The sequence below is a fragment of the Mustela erminea genome, chromosome 1 (genome assembly GCF_009829155.1).
Source record: "Mustela erminea isolate mMusErm1 chromosome 1, mMusErm1.Pri, whole genome shotgun sequence".
NCBI lineage: Eukaryota > Metazoa > Chordata > Mammalia > Carnivora > Mustelidae > Mustela > Mustela erminea.
The window spans coordinates 72,071,781-72,092,241 of NC_045614.1; the positions used below are offsets into that span (position 1 = coordinate 72,071,781).

The 20,461-nt window shown below is 50.2% G+C and overlaps 2 protein-coding genes across 3 annotated transcripts; one reads left to right on the forward strand and one right to left on the reverse strand.

Moving 5' to 3' along the window:
• Nucleotides 1–1,036: 1,036 nt before the first annotated feature.
• On the forward strand, nucleotides 1,037–11,632 carry ACKR2 (atypical chemokine receptor 2). 2 transcript variants are annotated; one of them, XM_032317698.1, is made up of 3 exons: nucleotides 1,037–1,193; nucleotides 6,400–6,483; nucleotides 9,699–11,632. In XM_032317698.1, the coding sequence occupies exon 3, from the start codon at nucleotides 9,728–9,730 to the stop codon at nucleotides 10,880–10,882; it is 1,155 nt and encodes a 384-aa protein (XP_032173589.1). In that variant the 5' UTR covers nucleotides 1,037–1,193; nucleotides 6,400–6,483; nucleotides 9,699–9,727; the 3' UTR covers nucleotides 10,883–11,632. The 2 variants fall into 2 exon arrangements, with proteins under 2 accessions (XP_032173589.1, XP_032173675.1); XM_032317784.1 differs by lacking the exon at nucleotides 1,037–1,193 and adding an exon at nucleotides 4,305–5,736.
• A 3,641-nt stretch (nucleotides 11,633–15,273) lies between these two features.
• LOC116576079 (5-beta-cholestane-3-alpha,7-alpha-diol 12-alpha-hydroxylase) lies at nucleotides 15,274–18,400 on the reverse strand. The gene has a single exon (XM_032317913.1). It carries the CDS (start codon nucleotides 18,296–18,298, stop codon nucleotides 16,793–16,795), a length of 1,506 nt encoding a protein of 501 aa, XP_032173804.1. The 5' UTR covers nucleotides 18,299–18,400; the 3' UTR covers nucleotides 15,274–16,792.
• Nucleotides 18,401–20,461: the final 2,061 nt, after the last annotated feature.

Sequence of the window (20,461 nt, forward strand, 5' to 3'; positions counted from 1 at the left end):
TTGGAGACCCACTCAGTTGGAAGGTCCTTTGCTCCCCTCTTTTGGGGTGAGAGCCCATCACAGTTTGACCTCCATGTTAGGTGGCCTGTGGACCCTGGGTCCGTGCCCATCTCTCTGGGGACATTTAGTTCTCATCATGACAGTCTGAAGAAGACAGGGTCCCCACCTCCAGTGCAGATCTGAATACCAAGGCACAAAGAGGTGAACCCACCATCTCTAGATCACACATAGGTACACACAGCGCCAGATTCAAGTCTGGCACTGTGTGACTCCAATGCCAGTACCTGTGACCACCAGGCATTATTCTGTTACTGCTTAATTCAGGTAGCGACAGCAGGACCAAGCTCCTGTTGTGTATCACCCTGGCCATGGGGGTGGAGGTGGAGGTGGCTGAGATGTTGCCCCCAGACCACAGGTGCTGTCCTGGCAGAGAGTTACCCTCATACTGGCATGCCTATAGCAGGCAGAATGTCACACACGCACACATATTCAGTGAGTTTCTGCTCTTGTCTGGCCCTAGTGTCAGGCTGGTTAGTCAAGTATGGTCCTTGCCCTGGGAGTTCCTGACCCAGGAGGAGAGCAGACAAATAAACAGGCAGAGATACATGCTGTGATGTGAGTCCTAGAGGGAGAAGGGTGGAGGAAGAGGGAAGATGGTTTGGAAAGTCCAGGAGATGAGAATATTCCTGACTCTCTGGGGAGGCAGACACGGCTCTGCTTGGTGGGAATTTTGGCTGGAGGAGATGTGGGGGAGGGTGGTAGTCAGATTGTGCCGGAGAGGTGTCTGAGATCAATGCAGCTGGATGGAGTTGGGAAAGGCTGCCAAGCAAAGACCTGAAGGTCTGGCCTGGAGCTGTTCATCTCCTTGGTGCAGCAGCCCGGGAACTGGTCCAGAGAGGTGTGGTTGGGGAGGAGTATTTTCTAAAGTCATTAGATTGTCTTGGGGTGGGGGGAGTTGCTCCTTAATGAGGAGCGGTCCTTTGGGCTTGACTCCTTTCCAGGGAGGGAAATAGGCTGTGGCAGGCACAGAGGGATGCCCTGTCCCCGCCTTAAAAGCAGGATGTGTGCAGGGCTGATCCCAGAGGGGGAGGATTCATACTCTCTCTGCACTTCTCTGAGGAAGCAGGACCCAGGCGCTGCTGCTCTCCTCCTGGATGAAGTTGGACACCCCCAGGCAAGTGGGTCTGACTCTGGTAGGTTATAGCCATGGTGGGATTGGGCTGGGCCCTACCCGGGGGGCTACAGAAAGGGAGACTGGGTCCAGTGGCTTAGAGAGTGGCCACAGGTGTGGGGAGAGGGAAGTGCGAATGGGTCAGATGGAACATTCTCTCTAGGGCAACTCTTGGAGCAATTGCCTCAGCAGCTGTGGAGTGAGGCAGTCTGCTGACCCCTTTCGCCTTGACTCCAGCTCTGAGAATCTGCTTTGGTGGATTCTGGAAGTCCCTGAGAGTTGGTATCAGACAACTGAGTACCTCAGGCATTCCCTTTCCTCCCTGGGCTTCAGGTTCCCCATGGAGACAGACAGGGATGATCTTTAAAGCTCTCCCTCCCAGGGCTGAGGTTCCCCAGCGGTGCGGTCTTCTTTTGCCTATGTCTGCACTCTCTCCTTAGACCCCGTTGTTCTGCCCCAGACAGTCTCAAGATTTCCTCTTATCCATCCTGGGCTGAGCCAAGTGTTATTTTGGGGCCTGGAAGAGAACCAATAGCTAGGTGCCAGACACTCATTTGATTATTTTAAACACTCCAGGAAGGAGACATTTGCTAGGTAAGGCTCAGAGAGGTTAAGTAATTTGCCCAGGGTAACTCAGTCATTAAGAAGTGGGCTCATCTATTCTGTTTATTCTTCCCGTGCCGCACCATGCCAAGTGTCCCACCCTCCCTGCGGGTAGTGGAGGTGGTGACTTGTTTCATTCTGAACAAAGCAGCATGCTGAAATAGAAATGCAGAGAGCCCTAGTGGTAAGATTTCAGGCAACAGTGAAAGAGACAAAGGAGAAAAAAACAAAAGTGGTTCAAGAAAGACATGAAAATCATACCTTCCTCTCCAGCAGCAGCTCCTTCAAGAGTTGGGCTCTAAAACCACTTCATTTTTATTAACTGAAATAAGCTTAGTGATTTTATCAATGTCACAAACATCCCCAGTCCCTGATAAGAGCCAGGAAACATTGAGTAATGTGGGGTCCCAGGGAGCATGGGGAGCAGGCGGGCCTCGCATCTCCTAGGGAGCAGGAGTAAACTTCACAAGCCCTTACACCCTGCAGGGGACTGAACAAAGGCACTCTCTTCCAGCCAGGCTCTGTGATTCCACAAATCCAGGGAGGTGTAGTGCAGTGGACAGAGCTCCGGACACGAAAACAGACAAGATACACCAAAATATTCCCGAAGAATATTCCTGGAAGCAGTCAGCCTCTTTTCTATTTTTTTCTCTTATATTTCCACATTTTACATTGCACATATGTTACTTCGGTAATCAGGACAAACACATGCTTAAAAAGTAAAGAGAGAGAAAGGGAGATTGTGCCATGGTCCAGGGGTCCGCAAGTCAGGACTCTGAGGTCAGCTGTGCCTGACTTGTGGTGTGGCTCTGGACTTCCTGAGGAATTAGGGATGTGACACCTGCTGCCTCTACTAAGGGACCCAGGACGACTTGCAAGGAGCAGGCTTAAGAGTCTGGAGAGGTAAGGAGCCCCCTGGAGAGGAAAGGAGCCCCGTGTAAATGTCGAGACCCAGTTACTATTGTTTCCACTGTGTCTTATACATCACACTGAATCCAAATGCAAGGAAGCGGATCATGAAGAGGGCAGCTGTGCCTTCCCTGAGTCTGAGATCAGAGCTCCCAGCAGTGGAGCTCCCAGTGTGTGGTCCAGGGCTCTGGCCCTGAAGCTGCTGCAGGGCCTCCATTTCTGACCCTGTAGCACACTTGCCAAGTGTCCTTGGGCAAGTTAGTCCCCCTCTCTGAGCCTCAGTTCCTCATTTATAAAATGAGAATAATAATAGTGCTTGTCTCACAAGGTTGTTGGGAGAAGTGAGTACATTAATACACAGTAAGCTTGGCAGAGGGGGACTTTCTTTGAGAGGTAGTATGACTTAGTGTTGAAGAGCATGGACTCTGGGAGAGGGGCCTGGGTGGCTCAGTTGGTTAAGTGTCCGACTCTTGGTTCTCAGGTCATAATTTCAGGGTTGTGAGATCCAGCCAAGCCACGTGCTGGGCTCCTCGCTCAGCATGGAGTCTGTTTGAGATTTTGTCCCTCTTCTTCTGCCTTCTGCCCTTCTCCCCAAGCTCTGTCTCTCTCTCTCTCTCAAAATAAATAAATAAATAGATAAAATCTTTTTAAAAATCTGGGTTTCAGTTCCTGAATCTACTACTCACTTGCTCTGTGATCTTGGGCCAGTTCCCTAACCTCCCTGTGCTTCAGTGTTGTCGGCTATAAAAGGGGGCTGATAATAGTATTGAACTTCTATAACTTCTGTAAGGTAAATGTGAGGATTGAATAAGTCAATACAAGTAAAGCTCCTTGCCTCAGCACCCGGAAGCAGTCAGGACTCTATGGTGTTAGCTCTAACTCTATGGTGTTACAAAGATTGCACGCCATTTACTCCTCACAAAATTCTTTTCTGTGAGTACTCTTTATTTTATGGGCCAGAAGATAGGCTTGTGCAAGTCAAGGGCTCCAGGATGGAAGCCTTGACTTTGTGTTAGGGGTGGCAGGGCCCTAAGTTCAAGCCCAAGGGCCTTCCAAACCAAGCAGTGAAGCAGAGACCCAACTGAGTTCATGAGTTCTCTCCCAGTGTGCCATTCCTGAGACACTAAGCTTCTTTCTTCGGGTCCTCCTTGTATGACTGGCATTTCCTTTCCCCGTTTTTCATTCACGTACCATCAGCCCCCCAGCCTCTTCCATGCAGGCACCCCCAAGCAACAGTCGCAGCCTGATCGGTCACTTCATCTCTAGGCCCCATCCTTCACCCGTGTCTTTTAATGAGCAAGCCCAGACTCAGCCTGCATTCAAAGCCCAGCTCTGTGATTTAGTAGCTGTGTGGCCTTGGGCAAGTCCCTTAGCCTCTCTGTGACTAACTTTCCTCATATGTAAAATGGAGATGACAATAGCACCTGCCTCCAGGAAGAAATGCATGGAGTTCTGAGAACAGAGCCTGGCCCAACATAAGTGCTATGGAAGTGGTGGGTGTTTATCACTGTTGTTGAAACTGTCACATAGGCAGTAAAGTTTAACATCTGGTGTTTTCTCAATCCCAGGGTAAGAAAATAGAATGATCCCCAGCTGTGACCAGTTCACCCAAAGGCAAGTATTCCCCTATGTATGTCCCAAGGCCAGAGCTCTTTCTGTGGTTGGAGAGGGCGTCACTTCCTAACTCCTTGCTTCAATTTTTCCAGCCACAGCTAGGCCAGAAATGCAGAATGGTAAAACCAGATTTATAGGCAGAGGGAGCCCATCCCAAGCTGGGCCAGGGTGGAGTCCTGGCCTTGGACTCCATCTCCATCCCAGTCCTCCCAGAGCCGTTAGGGGAGCCTCCTGAGGGAGGAAGCTGGGGGTGGTCAGAGGGCACATCCTGTGACATTGGTCCAGGGAGGCTGTGCCAGCTGGAGACAGCACTTGAACATGGCTCAAGGAGAGCAGTGGGCCGGATGTGCTCCACGGCTAGGGGCTTCCAAAGCCGCGGTGGCAGGGCTGACCCAGGCTGGGGAAATGCCCCACACAAGGAGGGTCTTGGCTCTGCTGTGTCCAGGGCACCAGTTGGGGGGGAAGGCGGAAAGCCAAGCAAGGCAAAAATGTGGTGGGAGAAAAAGGGATAAAGAAAGGTGACGGTACTGATTAAGTCCATGGTCACTTGCTGAACGCCTCTCCGATGCCAGCCCTGTGCTAGTGAGTTCCAACCCCTGCCTCACAGAGAAGACAAGCCAGTCTTACAAGGTGACTCCACTCAAGGAGACAGGCACCGAGGCTGAAGAGTGGCCTTCTGTGAGAGCTGGGGGTTAGGGCAAGAGTTACACTAGGCTAGCAGCCTGGGTAGTCTTCTGGGAAGGGAGAATTGGGGTTGCATTTTAAAGGATATGATTTCTAAATTGTAAGGAGGCCAGCATAATTATTTTTCACTAGGAGTGATCTCAGATGCTATTCTTGGTTTTACATTTTGAAAGCTGGTGTGGCTTTTTGGGGCAACATTTGAGCTTGTTTATTTGTTCACTAGTCACGGCTGCACGGGGGCAGCGTGCTCAGTACGGCTGGGCCACGGGCCACCTACACGTGACTCTGTCCCAAGGGCCCTTGGCTAGAGAGAAGGGCAGCTACAGGACTGATGTGGCACGTGGAGGAGAACAGGTGATGGAGACACAGACAGGGTCAGAGGAAAATGGACAGGGGTAGGACAGGCTTCATGGAGTCTTGATCAGGGGTATTCCAGCAAAGGTTTAATAATCAGCTCTCAGGGATAGAGGTGGTGGTGCGGGGCATTTGCAAGAAGGAGAGGAAGCTCCAATTTGTAGCATTTGCAACGGTAGAAATAGCCTCCCCATGATCAATTTCAAGCTACCAACTTAACATCCCCAAATGAGGAATTGGTTAATTCTACGATCGTTTGTTGGATGCCTCCCAGATGTTGCATAACTGGCTCTCACAAGCCTGTGGGAGCTGTTCTAGCATATTAACGACTTTGGATATTTTCTGCCACTGGTTACTAAGGTCAGAAGTTCCGCTACCAGAGGCCCATCCTTCAACTTCAGGTTTGGCCATACTGAAAAAGGGAACTAGAGGGAAAGCGTCACCAGTTCTACCTTATATTGTTGGGGCAATCCAATCCTGGGTCCCTGATTTGCTGATCTGAAGCTGGGGGCAGTGGGACTCCACCCACTCCAAGCCTCAGTTTCCTCATCTAGAACATGGGAATCATAGTAGTATTGCTTCCCAGAGCTATGGTGAGGATTAAAAGAGAAAATTGCATCCGGGTGTTCAGCTCTTGGAAGGAGCTCAACTAACATCATTGCCTTCTTGCCTAGATGGACATAGCAATATCCTCTCTCTTGTTGCCTCAACTGTGACTTCTCTGAGAGGTCCAGGGAGGCGAGCTGTAGATCCTCAGGAGGAGACATTACTCTCCGGCCAGAGATTCTTGCTGAGTCAAAGCTGGAGCCAGCCCAGGCTGGCAGCCTCAGGAAGTCACAAAGACCATGATGTTACTGCTCCAGAGACAAACTGTACTTTGCTTTTGTGCCCTTGGCTTCATTGTTGGGGAAGCTCTGCTCACCTCACCTTTGTTTTCCCTCCTCTTTAAATCCTCCTTCCCCATATAATTCCCTAGATTTCCCCAAAGGTTCCACAACAGAACTTCATACTGCTAATTCATACCAGCATGTATATAACTGATACCCTCCTTTATTTTTTTCAAGGTATTGCTGGATAAACCAAATGAATTCAGGCATAAAGAAAAGTGAACACAAAAAACAAAAACCCCAGTGAATCCAGAGGAACAGGTAGGTGTGAGTTGACAGGGACCTGAAGGACAGGCTGGAGCATGGGGTTCATGGTCTCAGAGTTCAAGGCAACCTGGAAAGATTCCCAGAGTGAAATATCAGGAGGCCAGAGGCCATGAGAGGGAAGGGAACAGTGTTCCAAGGGGGAAGGAACCTTGTAAAGGTGACCTCGGCCTGCCTGGAGCCTGCTGACCCTGACTTCTGGCTTTCATCAAAGCAATCATCAGACCTGATTGTTTGTTAAAGAGGGGACTTTGAGAAACCAGGTCAGGATCAACGTCAGTAATGCTGGCTGGACCAGAAGAGATGGTGTTTAGTTAGTGACAACCTCTAATTAATAATCCCTAATCAGGCCCAAGTGCAGAAGAGCTCTCACTCCTCCCAACCCCAGTAGCTCATGGACTCCAACACCAGTCATGGTCCTTACCGCTGCCTAGGAAAAGGAGGGGCTCAGGGACAGGAGACCCCAGATGCAGAGGAAGGAAATGGAGGAGGAACAGGAAAGGAAGGCATGAGGCAAATATCCTGAGGCCAGTCCAGAGCCCAGCCCTAGATAAAGCCACCCAGGCTGAACTTATAGACAGACCTAGGGCATGTGTGTGATTTTCCCCATTTGGCAGATGCCATTTGATAGAAGCCCAAGGGTGGTGCAGAGGTTCACTGAGCAGGAGGATGGTTTCCCTGGGAGACTTTCTGTCTCGGCAACATAGTAGATTTCCATCAGCTGTGAAGTCCAGGTGTCATGGATATAGGCTGCGTCAGCTGAGGCCCTGAGTCAACAATTCTTTCAGAGTTCTTCCTGGGCAAGAGGGTGGTGGGGGGAAGAGGCAAAACTTCTACCAGGAAGGATTGGGGCAAATGTTTGCAATGTATAAGTAAGAAGCTAAATCCCTACCAAAAAATCTTATAAAATGAGAATCCCACCCATCAAAACAAAGAACTCTTTGGGACGCCTGGGTGGCTCAGTTGGTTAAGCAGCTGCCTTCGGCTCAGGTCATGATCCCAGCGTCCTGGGATCGAGTCCCACATCGGGCTCCTTGCTCGGCAGGAAGCCTGCTTCTCCCTCTGCCTCTGCCTGCCATTCTGTCTGCCTGTGCTCGCTCTCTCCCCCTCTCTCTCTCTGATAAATAAATAAAATCTTAAAAAAAACCCAAAACTCTTCACAGAAGACATACAAAAGGGCATTGAATATATTAAAAAGTTCAATATCTCTTGAATCAAAGAATAACAAATTAAGCACAGAAGTGCAAAGTGGGCTTGATTTATATTTCTTGATTTATGAACCATAATCACTAGCCTATAGGCCCCACTCCAGAGGCCATGCATGATTGCTTCCTTGAATGACGCTTTTTTATCTCCTACTCTTTCCTCCAAAACCCTCTTCTTCATTGGCAAACAATCTAATGTGTTGAACATGAAGTCTGTCTCCTGGAACACAGAATGGAAATCATCACAGATTCTTATCACTGGCACATGTGAGGCTCTCTCTTAAAAATCACTTATTTTATTTTATTTTTTAAAGATTTTATTAAATTATTTGAGAGAGAGAGAGAGAGAGACGGAGAGAGAATGAACAGGAGGAGGGGAAGAGGGAGAGGAAGAAGCAGACTCCCTGCTGAGGAGGGAGCCTGATTGGGGGCTCGATCCCAGGACCCAGGATCATGACCTGAGCCAAAGGCAGACCCTTAACCCACTGAGTCACCCAGGTGCCCTTAAAAATCATTTTAAATAATACAATTAAAACCTGGGAAACCACTGCTCCAGAGGGAACTCACTTGACCATAGACAGTGACCTGCCCTCCTCTCATGCCTCCAGGTTCTACCCAGGCAGCCCCCATCTTGAATGCTGTGCCTATCAGTTCTCTGCTTTCCCTTTCATCTCTTTGAACTCTTCAAAGTATTTTTGTTTCATTTGTTTTAATTCTATTAAACGAGTATCATGTATGCATTTTTATGGGACTTAGAAATGTTGGACATATTCAAATGGCAGTAAGGAGGTAGAGATTCTCAGGTGGTGGTGGGGTGGGGGGTGAGGAAGGAATCCGAGGTGTCTCCCACGTTGCAGTCCTAGGTGACTGAGTAGTTGGTGGTGCCATTCAGTTAGAGAGACGCAAGAGAGGAGAAGACACTGGTGGGAAGACGATGGACTGAGTTCTCAACGAAGCAATAATTTAAGTTAACATTCAATGAGTGCTTACTCTGTTCTGGCACTCTTTCCATAGAGTGTGAAGTGCTCTACAAGATTGATCACATTTAAGCTTCAAAAGAACCTCACGAAGCAGGTGCTGTTATTAGTAGTATCATTTTAAATATGGAAGAATGGGGATATGGAAAGTTTAGTAGATTCTGAGTCTCTCAGGAAGATGGATCTTGCCTTTCTGCTTCAAAACTACATATACTGGATAAAATGTTTTTATTTTTAAAATATTAAATATTTGTAAATAAAATATTGATGTAAAACTAAATTTTTAAAATAAAGTGTTTTAAAAACTAACAAAAATAAGGGAAATCCTTAGGTGATAGAAGTCGAGAAAATTGAAAGTAAGGGTGGACACACACTAGATATTTATGCATAAAACAAGCCACTGAAGAGAAGTGCTTGTTAAAAAAAAAAAAAAAAACCATAAGGGGGTGCCTGGGTGTCTCAGTGGGTTAAGCCTCTGCCTTCAGCTCAGGTCATGATCTCAGGGTCCTGGGATCGAGCTCCGCATTGGGCTCTCTGCTTGGCAGGGAGCCTGCTTCCCCCTCTCTCTCTGCCTACTTGTGATCTCTCTCTCTGTCAAAGTAAATAAACAAAATCTTTTTTTTTTTTTAAATAAGGCACACAAAGAAGAATAATTATAAGGCATACATGAGGAAGAGTATGGAGAGATAATACATAGGTGAACCGGTATCCCCTAAATAATAAAGAAAAATCTGAGAGACATTACCAGTTCTTTCAAACGATGAAGGAGAAAATAAAGAAGAGAAGCCATAATGGAAGAAGGGAGTCTTATGAAAACATCTGAGGTTAAGCCACCCACCTAGGGTGACATCGCTCTAAGTAGTAGACTCAGGCTCCCCACACTTGTGCTCTTCCTCACTAGCTTACAGGTACTGATGTCGATGTGAAGAGTGTGCAGGGCCTCCCAGAGCAGTAGCAAAAGTGGGTTTGGAGGATGGTAAAGAATGCCTGGTTTCATCTTCTTTCTCTCCCACCATACTCTGGCCCACAGAGCTCCAGAACTGGGCGTGTCCTCTCAACATGGCCTCCACCACCTCCCCTCTGCCGCCCACCACCGAGGTTGCAAGTTCTGAGAACAGCAGCTCCTTCTATGACTATGAGTACTACCTGGACCAGGTGGCTTTCATGCTCTGCAGAAAGGATGAGGTGGTAGCCTTTGGCAAGATCTTCCTGCCAATCTTCTACAGCCTGATCTTTGTGCTGGGTTTGGGCGGGAACCTCCTCCTTCTAGTGGTCTTGCTTCGGTATATACCTCGCAGGCGGATGACTGAGGTCTATCTGCTGAACCTGGCCATCTCCAACCTCCTGTTTGTGGTGACACTGCCTTTCTGGGGTATTTCCGTGGCCTGGCATTGGGTCTTTGGGAGTTTTTTGTGCAAGATGGTGAGCACCCTCTACACCATCAACTTCTACAGTGGCATCTTCTTCATTAGCTGCATGAGTCTGGACAAGTACCTGGAGATTGTCCATGCTCAGCCCCACCACAGGCTGAGAACCCGGGCCAAAAGCCTGCTCCTGGCTGCCACGGTATGGGCTGTGGCCCTGGCCGTCTCCATCCCTGACATGGTCTTTGTGCAGACACATGAAAACCCCACAGGTGTGTGGAACTGCTATGCAGATTTTGGGGGTCATGCGACCATCTGGAAGCTCTTCCTGCGTTTCCAGCAGAACCTCCTGGGGTTTCTCCTTCCGCTCCTTGTCATGATCTTCTTCTACTCCCGCATTGGTTGCGTCCTGGTCAGGCTGAGGCCCCCAGGTCAGGGCCGGGCTCTAAGGACCGTCATAGCGCTGGTGGTGGCCTTCTTTGTGCTGTGGTTCCCGTACAACCTCACCTTGTTTCTGCACTCACTGCTGGACCTGCAAATCTTTGGGGAATGTGAGGTTGCCAAGCGGCTAGACTATGCTCTGCAGGTGACCGAGAGCATCGCCTTCCTTCACTGCTGCTTCACCCCCATTCTCTACGCTTTCTCCAGCCGCCACTTCCGCCAGTACCTGAAAGCTTTCCTCATCACTGTGCTCAGGCGTCATCAGGCACATGGCCCAGCACAGGCCCCACTGTCCAGCTGCTCTGAGAGTAGCAGGCTCACAGTCCAAGAAGAAATGACTGGCATGAATGACCTCGGGGAGAGGCAGGCTGAGCTCTCCCCCAGCAAGAGTGATATGGGGGAAAATTAAGCCTGAGTGACCATACCACAGTCTGGCGAGAGTGGATGGGACCTAGCTCTGTTGGGCATCCACCCAAAGCCGTCTTACCAGAAGCTTCAGGGACCATGTTGCCACACCCTGTGGTCGTCCAGGAAACCAGACTCTCGTGCACGAATTGCTAGAGTAGCTTCCCAACCGACTGCTGTGCTTCTTGTCATCATGCTCTCCTGTCATCTGATCTGCACCCACAGGCCAGAATGATTACCTCACCCGCAGCCATCACTCCAGTCTTCCTCAAAGTACCCCAGATTTGCCATCCACCATTTGGCTCCCTTCCCTGGAGCTGAGCTGGGGAAGAACTGCTGCAATATTGTTTAATGTCACAGTGTTGGTGGTGGCTCCAAGGGTCTGGGAAGCAGGAGGGGTGGGAAGGGTTCCACTACAGGGGCCCGGGGAACTTCCCTGGAATGTGAGGGTTGGCAGGTGGGAGGCAGAGTGAACACGTGTTCCCAATAGTCCAGGAGGATCACCCTCCCTCTGCTTCCCATGTCCCCTCCCTGAAGCCTTCGGGGGTCCCTAGGGCCTGCACAATCAAGTCTAAAGTCTTTGTCCAGCTTCAAGACTGGAGCTTTCACAAGGAGAATCCCATTTACCAGCTTGACCTTATACTCCTTCTTTACTTCTCATTTCCTGGACACCAGGCACCCCTTGTTTCTTTTCTTTTTTCTTTTCTTTTAAGATTCTATTTATTTATTTGCAGAGAGAAATCACAAGTAGGCAGAGAGGCAGGCAGAGAGAGAGGAGGAAGCAGGCTCCCTGCTGAGCAGAGAGCCCGATGTGGGGCTCGATCCCAGGACCCTGAGGTCATGACCTGAGCCGAAGGCAGCGGCTTAACCCAATGAGCCACCCAGGTGCTCCACCCCTTGTTTCTTACACATTTCCACCTCCCTGTTTTATGCTTGCCCACTCTCTTGTGCAACAGGGGTCATTTTTCAGCCAGCTGTCCTCTCATCCTTGTTCTGTAATGGAATTCTGCTTGCTCTGGGAAACCACTTGTTTTTTCCTCTGCCTTGTGCTTTGGGTGGCATTCATGTAGATCACAGGACTTGGGCCATTTCCAGCCTTACCTTTCCCTGGCATGGTGATTCATTTAGGATGGGCACAGGACCCAGATAGAGCTTGTGAAATGCAGCAACTAGAACATGCTAGAACAGAGGCATAAGATTGAAGCCAAGTGGATGTGTGGTGTGTGTGTGTGGGGTTCTCCTTCATCAACTCCAACTTCAGAGGGTGAGGTGATAGCCCAGTGAGTGTGCAGACCCCGAGGGCAGTGTGGAAGCCCTGGAATCCAGGCATGGCCGAAGCTCATCCCAGTCCCGGACCTGACAGTTACACGAACCCATATATTCCTTCACGTGGGGCTGTTTTGTCACTTGTGGTCTGATTCCTGGCTGATCTGCCCTGCCTAGGTGCTTCCCTCTTCTTGTCTCCAGTGGTTAGCATCTGTCCTGGCCACTGAAAACCTTTCCCCAGGGAGCCCCTGGCCCACAGTACAACCTGACCTGAAAATCCAGCACAGAGCCTGGCAGGCAGTAATGCATGGAAGGAAACTTACAGGCGGATAGACTAGGGGAGATCACAAGAGATGATCTTGTGATCTTGGAGATGCACAAGAGATCAGGGACCTTGCCACGTACTAAATCGGTATCCCCTGTGCTTAAGCCAGTGCTCAGATGTAACAGAGGTTCATTGAGCATTTTTAAAGTGGATGGATGGGTAGAGAATGGACCAGGTGGTCAGTATTCTGCCGTTCTTTCTTCTCTTTCCCCGAGCTTCGGATGCTCTAGTCATGGCTCCTGTGTCATGAGCAGGGCTGTCCCCGGATGTTGCCAGAGTTGACTCTGCTATGCTTAGCTTTTCCCGTCCTCCATCTCACTCAACTCCTGTGCCTTTAGTTCTCTCTCCCAAGGCCCCAGATTCCCACTGTCACAAAGGACTCTGAGCTCCCATGGTGCCCTAGGAAACGGAGCTCTGGCTCTGAAGGTGCTGACTTGTTTGAGGATGTGGGGGATGCAGTTCTACTTTAGAGCTCCTGAAATCTGCCTCAGGACCTCAGGCCTGCACACAGAGCAGCCTGACTGCACTGACAGGGTCTAGCGACCCAGAGCCTCCGACATTGCATCCATGATGCACAGATGGAATGGGACAAGGTATGCCAGCACCTGGCAGGGCTTGTCCCTAGCACTGGTGTGTGTGTGTGTATGTGTGTGTGTGTGTGTGTGTTGCCGTGTGGGCTGTGCATAGTACATATGGCTGTGTATGTGGGTCCGACGTGAACATGTCACTGTGTCTGCATGGGCCTGGGTTTGTGCCCATGGGTTTTTTGTGTGTTCTCATGTGTCTTCCTCTAGGTGTGTAGGTGTGGGTATGTGCTCTCTGCAAACAGCAGGTGTATAAGAAGGGATATGAAGCCTGTGCCCAAGGAGAAGGAGAAGGGCTGGCCACAGGTGACATGTTGATCCCTCTCACTGTCTTCCTTACCATTGACTGCTGCTGACCACGTTGAGGGCTCTGACTACACACAGACGGCACTGGTCAGGGAGTGAATTGGAGGTGGGCTCTCACAGCCCAGGCCAGGACAGAGCCCCCTTCATCCTGACCATACCTCCCAGCCTGGACATTGGTTCCTCCTGCTGCTCTTTCTTGGGAAGGAAAGCTCCCAGGATTCTCTTGGCCCTCAGATTCCGCGACGCAAGACGGACTTTTCCCCTGGCTGACCCAGGAAGAAGGACAGGCACGGCTCTGCCTGGGAGCAAGGCTGCCCACCCTCTACTCTCTGAAGGTGTGAGGGTTTACAGCAGTTACTACCTATGGGGGTGGTGGTGGAAACAACCAAACCAAACCAACACAAAAACCTCTTTTCTTTCCCAGATGCCTGCAAATCTGCCACTGGCATGTTACCCCAGATCTCGTTCTGTTATAAGCTATCGTCACAGTATACACATTGTGGGCTATTCTTTGAGGGAGAAGAAACTGGTACAGAAATGAGGATTGAGGGGTCAGGTCTGTTGTGTCAGAATAGGTACTGACTAAATGTATCCTTGGGGGTCTCAGTCTTCCTATTGCCTCAAGGCCCCTGGTAGGGAAGGAAGCGTAGTCTTCATAGAGAGTGTGTCCAGCCCTTGTGCAAAGCACATAGGACTACAGTTGCCATGGGGCCCTCCCTTGTCCTTGGGTAGGCATTGGGCTCTGTGCACACACTCTAATCCTGGGTGCTCACTGTTTCCTGGGAGGCTGTTGTTATGGATATCCATGACTGTGGGATGGTACACTTGTATTCATCTCAACCTGACCTATGGAGGATTCCCTTGGTCCCAGGCATACCCTCAAACATGAAGTTCCTGGGAGATCTGAACGAAGTCACTTAGAGTTGAGACCTCTTGACTCAATGGACTTCGGCCCTCCTGTCAGGTCCCTGGTCCAGATTTCTCTGGGTGTGGGGAAAATGAGGGGATGCAGCACCTAGGTCTGGGCAGGGCCCAGGACTGTGTGAAGACTCTGGGTCTTTGCCCTGATCCAGCACAGGGCCTGGCTATGTGGAGAGCCAGGAGAGGCTCGTTGGTAATCTCTCCGTCGTGGCTCCCAGCCTCTCAGTCCCTTTCACCTTCTCCTGTGTTCCCCATGTCATTTTTTTCTTGTGCTTCTAGCCCCTTGTGGAATAGGAGGGAATATTCTTCCTGAATATTCCTCCTGACTGGCTTGAGCTCAGTTAGCTCCAGGCAGACATCATCATTTTGAGGCAGCTAGACCCAGAGAAGGGCAGACTCTGGCCCAGAGTCACATAGCTAATGGGGACAGACTCCTAACTCCAGCCCCAGGCCCTACCTGAGTTGCTCTAACAGCCTGTTATCCTGGCAAAACTCTGGACAGAACAGCCAGCCTCAAAAAAAACAAAAAACAAAAAACAAAAAACAAAACAAAAAAAACCCCCCCAAAACGGAAGCAATCTGTCATAGATGTGGGATAGATGAGTAAGAGAGAAGCCCCACTGGGCATCCTCACAGGGGGTCTATGCTGCCTGGCCCCCCTTCTGCAGGACCTTTGGTTAGTCCCCACAGCATCTGTCCCTCCTGTCCGGGGCAACGCTCAGCTCTGGCAGCCAGCAACACACTCTCACCCTCTCCCAGCCCTAGTAAGCATACCTGGCAATGGGACTGCCATCATTTCTTGTGCTAGAAAGCTGAGTGAGGCCAGGGAAGGGAAGGAAATGATTCGAGGACATGAAGTAAAGTAGCTGAGATGGAGTCGATTTTCTATCATTTAATCTCTATTTGGGGAATTGGGGATCAGAGACAAAGTAATAAGACACCAAGCCCTACGAGCTCCAGTCTGGGGGAGGGAGCAGGACACAGAAATTGAAGGCACATAACAGATTTGCTGTGATGTAAACTGTGCTAGGGGAGCCTCAGGGGATGGAGTCCATTTCTGGCCAGAGGATGGGAGGGGGGAGATCCAGGAAGATTTCTACCCGTAGCTAATGGTTGGTCATTAAAGCAAGCAACTCTACAGACCATTCCACTAGAGAAAGTTGGCAATGTTGAATTGTGCTGGATTGAAAAGTTGGGGACCAACTGTGGCAAAGTTTAAATGTTAGGTGTGTGGAGGAGCCAGAAAAGTAAGAGAATGACAATCAGGCATGAAAGGTTTGGAGAAAGGGCAGGGTGAAGAGAGGGCCAGTCAGGCCTGGTGTGGAGAGATGCAAGAGTGTTGAGCTATCACAGGGAAGTGGGGGTGGGGAAAAAGTTTCAGAGACACTGCAAGGGCTTGAACTGACAGAACTGGAGCCTGACTGTGGGTGAGAGCTGGGGAGGTGAGGATGTCATCTCTGTGTCTGTCTTGGGGGGATAGATGCATGGTTATGTCTTGAGGAGAGACAGACAGGGAAATCCAGAGAAGGACGTGGTTCAGGGCAGAGGTGGGGGACAGATGCTGAGTTCTACGTGAGCCAAACTGAGTCAGAGGGTCTGTGGGACCCCAGTGGGGAGGATGAGGATCTGGAAGTCAGAGAGGTCTCCAAGCTCAACACTGGTTGACGAAACCAGAGGAGGGACTAGGATCACCCTGGGGTGTGGTTGTGGTGGGTCCCCATGGAGTGGGGACTCCTTGAATAACTCCCATCTAAAAGGCAACATGTCTCCAGACCTGCTCTATCCAATTCAGGAGCCACTAGCGACACATGGCTGCTGAGCACTCAGAATGTGGCTGGTCTGACATGAGACATGTTACAAGGATAGAAAGTACATGCCAGATTTTGAAGGCAACACAAGAAAAAGAAATGTAAAAATATTTCACTAATATTCTTATATTGATGACATATTGAAATGCTAATATTTTGGATATATTCGGCTAAGTTAAATATATCATAAACATGAACTTCACCTGTTTCTTTTTGCTTTTTTAGAAGTGTGTCAACTAGGAAATTAAAAATTACACACATGGCTTGCCTTCTGTTGTTCTGGATGAACCTGAATTCCACAGGATGTGGAATAGGCATTGAGGAAAATAATACAGTGAGATGGAAGGGTGGAGGGTAGCATTTGCAAGGGGTTATCATGGCTCACGATAACCCGTTTCTGTACCACAGGATTTGTCAAGGTAGGCATTCTTTCCAAAACTAAGTTTCCCCTAGATAGTTCCCATTCCTGTGGACTTTGTATGGGGGGGCTTCTGCAGAACCCACTCTGAGAGACAGTGATTTCAAGAGAGATAGATAAGCCTATCAAGTAGCTAGAGAAAAGCCAGAGAGCTAAGGAAGGCCACGGGCACAGAGGTAGGAGAGCCCACAGAACCCGAGGGAAGGGGGGTGATTCAGAAGGGCTGGAGGAGGTGAAGATCCCAAGGGAGGCCTGGAGGCCAGGCTCACAGCCACCTTGCCAGGGCTCAGTTGATAGGTCGCAGGCGGTAACGGAAGGGCACCTCGTGGCTGGGCTGCATGGTGCCAAAGCCCCAGCGGCGGGGGTCCACAGGTGGTACAGGTGTGTCAGGGTCCACAAGCTCCATGTCAAAGTACGTGACCATGAGCAGGACAAAGAGCTTCATCTCATTGATGGCTAAGAACCTTCCAGGGCAGATGGAGACACCTGAACCCCAAGGCATGGTATAGTGGTGGATCTTCTTGCCGGCTTTGTAGAAGTCCACTTTGCGGCTACCATTGGAGTCGAGGAAGCGATCATACTTGAAGGCAGTGGGCTCCGGGTGGATGTCAGGGTCCATGTGCACTGAAAGATAGGGGAAAAGGGCCACAGTGTCTCCACTTCGGAGCTGGTACTCCTGTCCACTGGCCATCTTCAGGACGTGGTCACCGTGTACCACCCTCAGGAGGGTGGGCGCAGCCCCCAGGCGCAGCGTCTCCTCCAACACACTGTCCAGCACTGGAGTGCGGTGTAGGATGCTGACGTCAAAGTCGAAGGACTGCCTGGCCTTCAGCTTGGCCTCCCCCAGGACTTGGGTGGCCTCCTCCTTCACAGCCTGCATGGCTTCTGGGTGCTTTAGCAGGAACAAGAGTGCCCAGAAAGAGATGGGGCCCGTGTTCCCCTGGGAGGCCCAGAGCATCATGAAGTTGAACTTGTCCTGCATGGCTGGGGCTACTCCCTGCTCCCTCAGATACTGAAGCATGTAGGATATCCAGCTGCTGATGCCATTCTTTTCCAAGTTTTGCTGCACGGACAGTGTCCTGTAGAAGAGACGCTGGAGCCGGCCCACTTCTAGCCACTCCCGGGGCCCCAGCAAGGAATAAACAAACCTGGGGAACAAGCGGTCAAACTTGCGGAACTGGACAAACAACTCCTCGGCCTGTCTCAAGTCCTGCTCCTGGTCCTTTGTATAGCCGAATAAGCTCAGGTAGCCAGCCTTGAACAAGATGTTGTAGCAGAAGTGGAAGAGGCCGTCTTCACGCCAGCAACTGGCATCCGGACTGTGGCTCATGGGCCGCAGCATGACCAGGGACAGCCCGTGCAGCATGGTTTTGTTGAGCTCTGCCAAGCCATCCCCCATGAGGTATTTGGTGCTGGCTGAGTGTATCATCCGGTAGTCTCCTTGCGCTGACTGGTACCCAAATACCTTTAGCACCAGTTTTTCTGCATACTCCACAAAGTCTAGTTTTCTCTGTGCATCCTTGAGGATGGGGCCAAAGGAGAGGGGGTCCATGACAAAGGTAAAGTACTGGCCACCTAGCTGCACTGTGAACACATCTCCATGCTTGGCCCACATGTGCTTCAGGAATTCAAACATATTCTTCCGGAAAGCCATGGCATGGCCCAGCCAGGGTATAGGGCCTTTATCCAGAGGGGGCTCCTGGGGCCTGCGTTGCCGGGGTAGCCCCAGCAGACACAGGAACCCCACGGTGAACACCAGCAGGGCTCCGAGCACCAGACCCCAGAACACCATGCCTGTGCCCTTTCAAGTTAAGCTCTGGACACACTGTTCTCTGTGTGCCAGAGAGCTTTTAAGAGGCTGTGACAAGTTAGGGATGAAAAGGTCTGTCTGCCTGGACCTTGCCCTGTAGCTGTAAGTTATATTAAATAACCTTGGGAGCAAAGTGTTCTCTTTGATTTAGCACTTGCTGCAACCTGGTGGGAGGAGGGGTTGGGACCAGAAAGAAGCCTCTGGTTATGGTCACAGTCCCCTCACCAGATTTAGGCTTTGCTCTGATCTTTTCAGACTCAGCTCCAGCATGATGTCTACAAAGCTTTCTTGGATCCCACCCTACCCCCATGATTTACTGACCATTCATACCTTTATTTTCTCATGCATTTATTTATTCATTAATTTATTAGATCATTCAGCAGAAATGCACCAAGCACTTATTAAGTTTCATATCTCTCCCTTCCTTATCTTTAAACGATCCATAGAGCCTCTGTTGGGGTCCGTTATCAAAGGAACGAGACTGAGACAAAGTGAAAGTTATGCAAAGCCTTATTCTATGCCAAGCATTAGAAGTTAGACTGACCCGCCAGCGCCGCCTCCGAAGAGAGGGACCCCCTCCCAATCTCACAGGCTGGTTTTATAGGGCATAACTGCAGACCCAAGGTACATGGCTTCTATTGTTAAGGCATTTACTCCTGGAAGCCACACCCAGAACCATACCAGGAACTATGGGGGCGTTTATTCCCGGAATGAAGTCCGTGGATGTAAACAACAATATGGCTACCTAGGCAATATGGAGTTGCTCTGGCTAAGCAGGCCCTAATGGTTAAAAAGGTTTTAACATTAAATTGGCCCTAACAGCCTCCCAGACTGACAACACTTCAAGCAGAGGTTCAGACTTCAGTCCCTGAGCCTGGGGCCTGGAGCCCTACTGCTGGCCCAGCTGGCTTGCACAATTCTTCAGCAAGGGCAGAATCTTGCAAATACAAAATGTTAGAGTTGATAAGGATTCAAACCAATTGCTTTATTTCATGATGAGGATGTAGGTTCAGAGTGTAGTGGGGACTTTCTCTTACAACCGTCCTGACTTCAGTGGGGGGAGTTGACCATTTTCTCTGGACCTCCTGGGAGGTGTCAGGCCAGGTCCCTGCCAGCAGGCCCAAGGAGAAAGCTGTTGAAAAAGCTAAAGCCATTGCTGAAATAATGTGAGGTTCAGACTCAATTCAAGCCATTCTGATAACCCCCAGGTTACTCTTTAACTTTCTAAGTGACCCACAAATAGAGACTTTGTTTCCTCAGATTTCGACAGGCCCTCTATAGTGAGTTCTCTTTGTCTTGTGGAGCTCCCCTTTGTGGGGAGCTGGAAATGTCCATACTCTGCCTCTAGGAAGTCCTCTCTAGTTACCTGGGGCAACCACAGCAAGTACTCAGTATCATCAACTCTCCTCTGGCTTAGAATCAGCGGTCAGAAATTGTGGGCCAACTTCCATGAGCTGAACTTTGCCCCCCAGCTTTTAACGGATGGCAGCATCCCCTTACGTTCATTCTCACCTATATTTATTAAATCCCTCCTTCCTTGGAACAGACCCATCATCTATCCATTCAACACATATTTACGGCTCACTTAACTGCCAGAACTTCTGCTATAACCAACCTCGAATCGGAGGGACATGGTCCCTGCCCTCTTGGGGTGTATAGTCTAGGGAAGGGGGAAATATATTAGTTCCTAAACAAATACGTAATTACAACTGTGTTAAGTGCTGCTTGGGAGAGGAGCAGATAGGGAAGTGGGGTGGGGAAGTCAGGAAAGCCATACTGATTAGGTAGTAATTAAGTGGAGGCCCGGAGGAAGACAAAGCCAGGTCAGTGAGTGCTGCGTGCGGTGGTGGGGTAGACGTGGAGGTCAGGGAGCGCGCGGGACGTGCTGTTCAATGCAAGTAGCAGGCGGGTCCAAGGGACGGATGCATGTGCATGCCGGCGCCAGCGTGGCTGAGGGGCTCAAAGGAGGGGGAAACGTTTTAAGCCCAGCGCAGGCTCGGCCAGCTCAGGGTGAGTTGGAGCTTGGACCTATCTCACGGTACTGAACTCTAGGGCGAGCTGGTCCAGTCCACTTGGAGCCACTGAGGGGCGGCCTGACGCAGGGACAGTCCTTACTGGTTGTTAACCGGCCGGAGGCTCGCTTGC

Bases quoted from the DNA above. Each gene is read 5' to 3' on its own strand.
- ACKR2 (XM_032317698.1), top strand. From the start codon at position 9,728: ATGGCCTCCACCACCTCCCCTCTGCCGCCCACCACCGAGGTTGCAAGT.
- LOC116576079 (XM_032317913.1), bottom strand. From the start codon at position 18,298: ATGGTGTTCTGGGGTCTGGTGCTCGGAGCCCTGCTGGTGTTCACCGTG.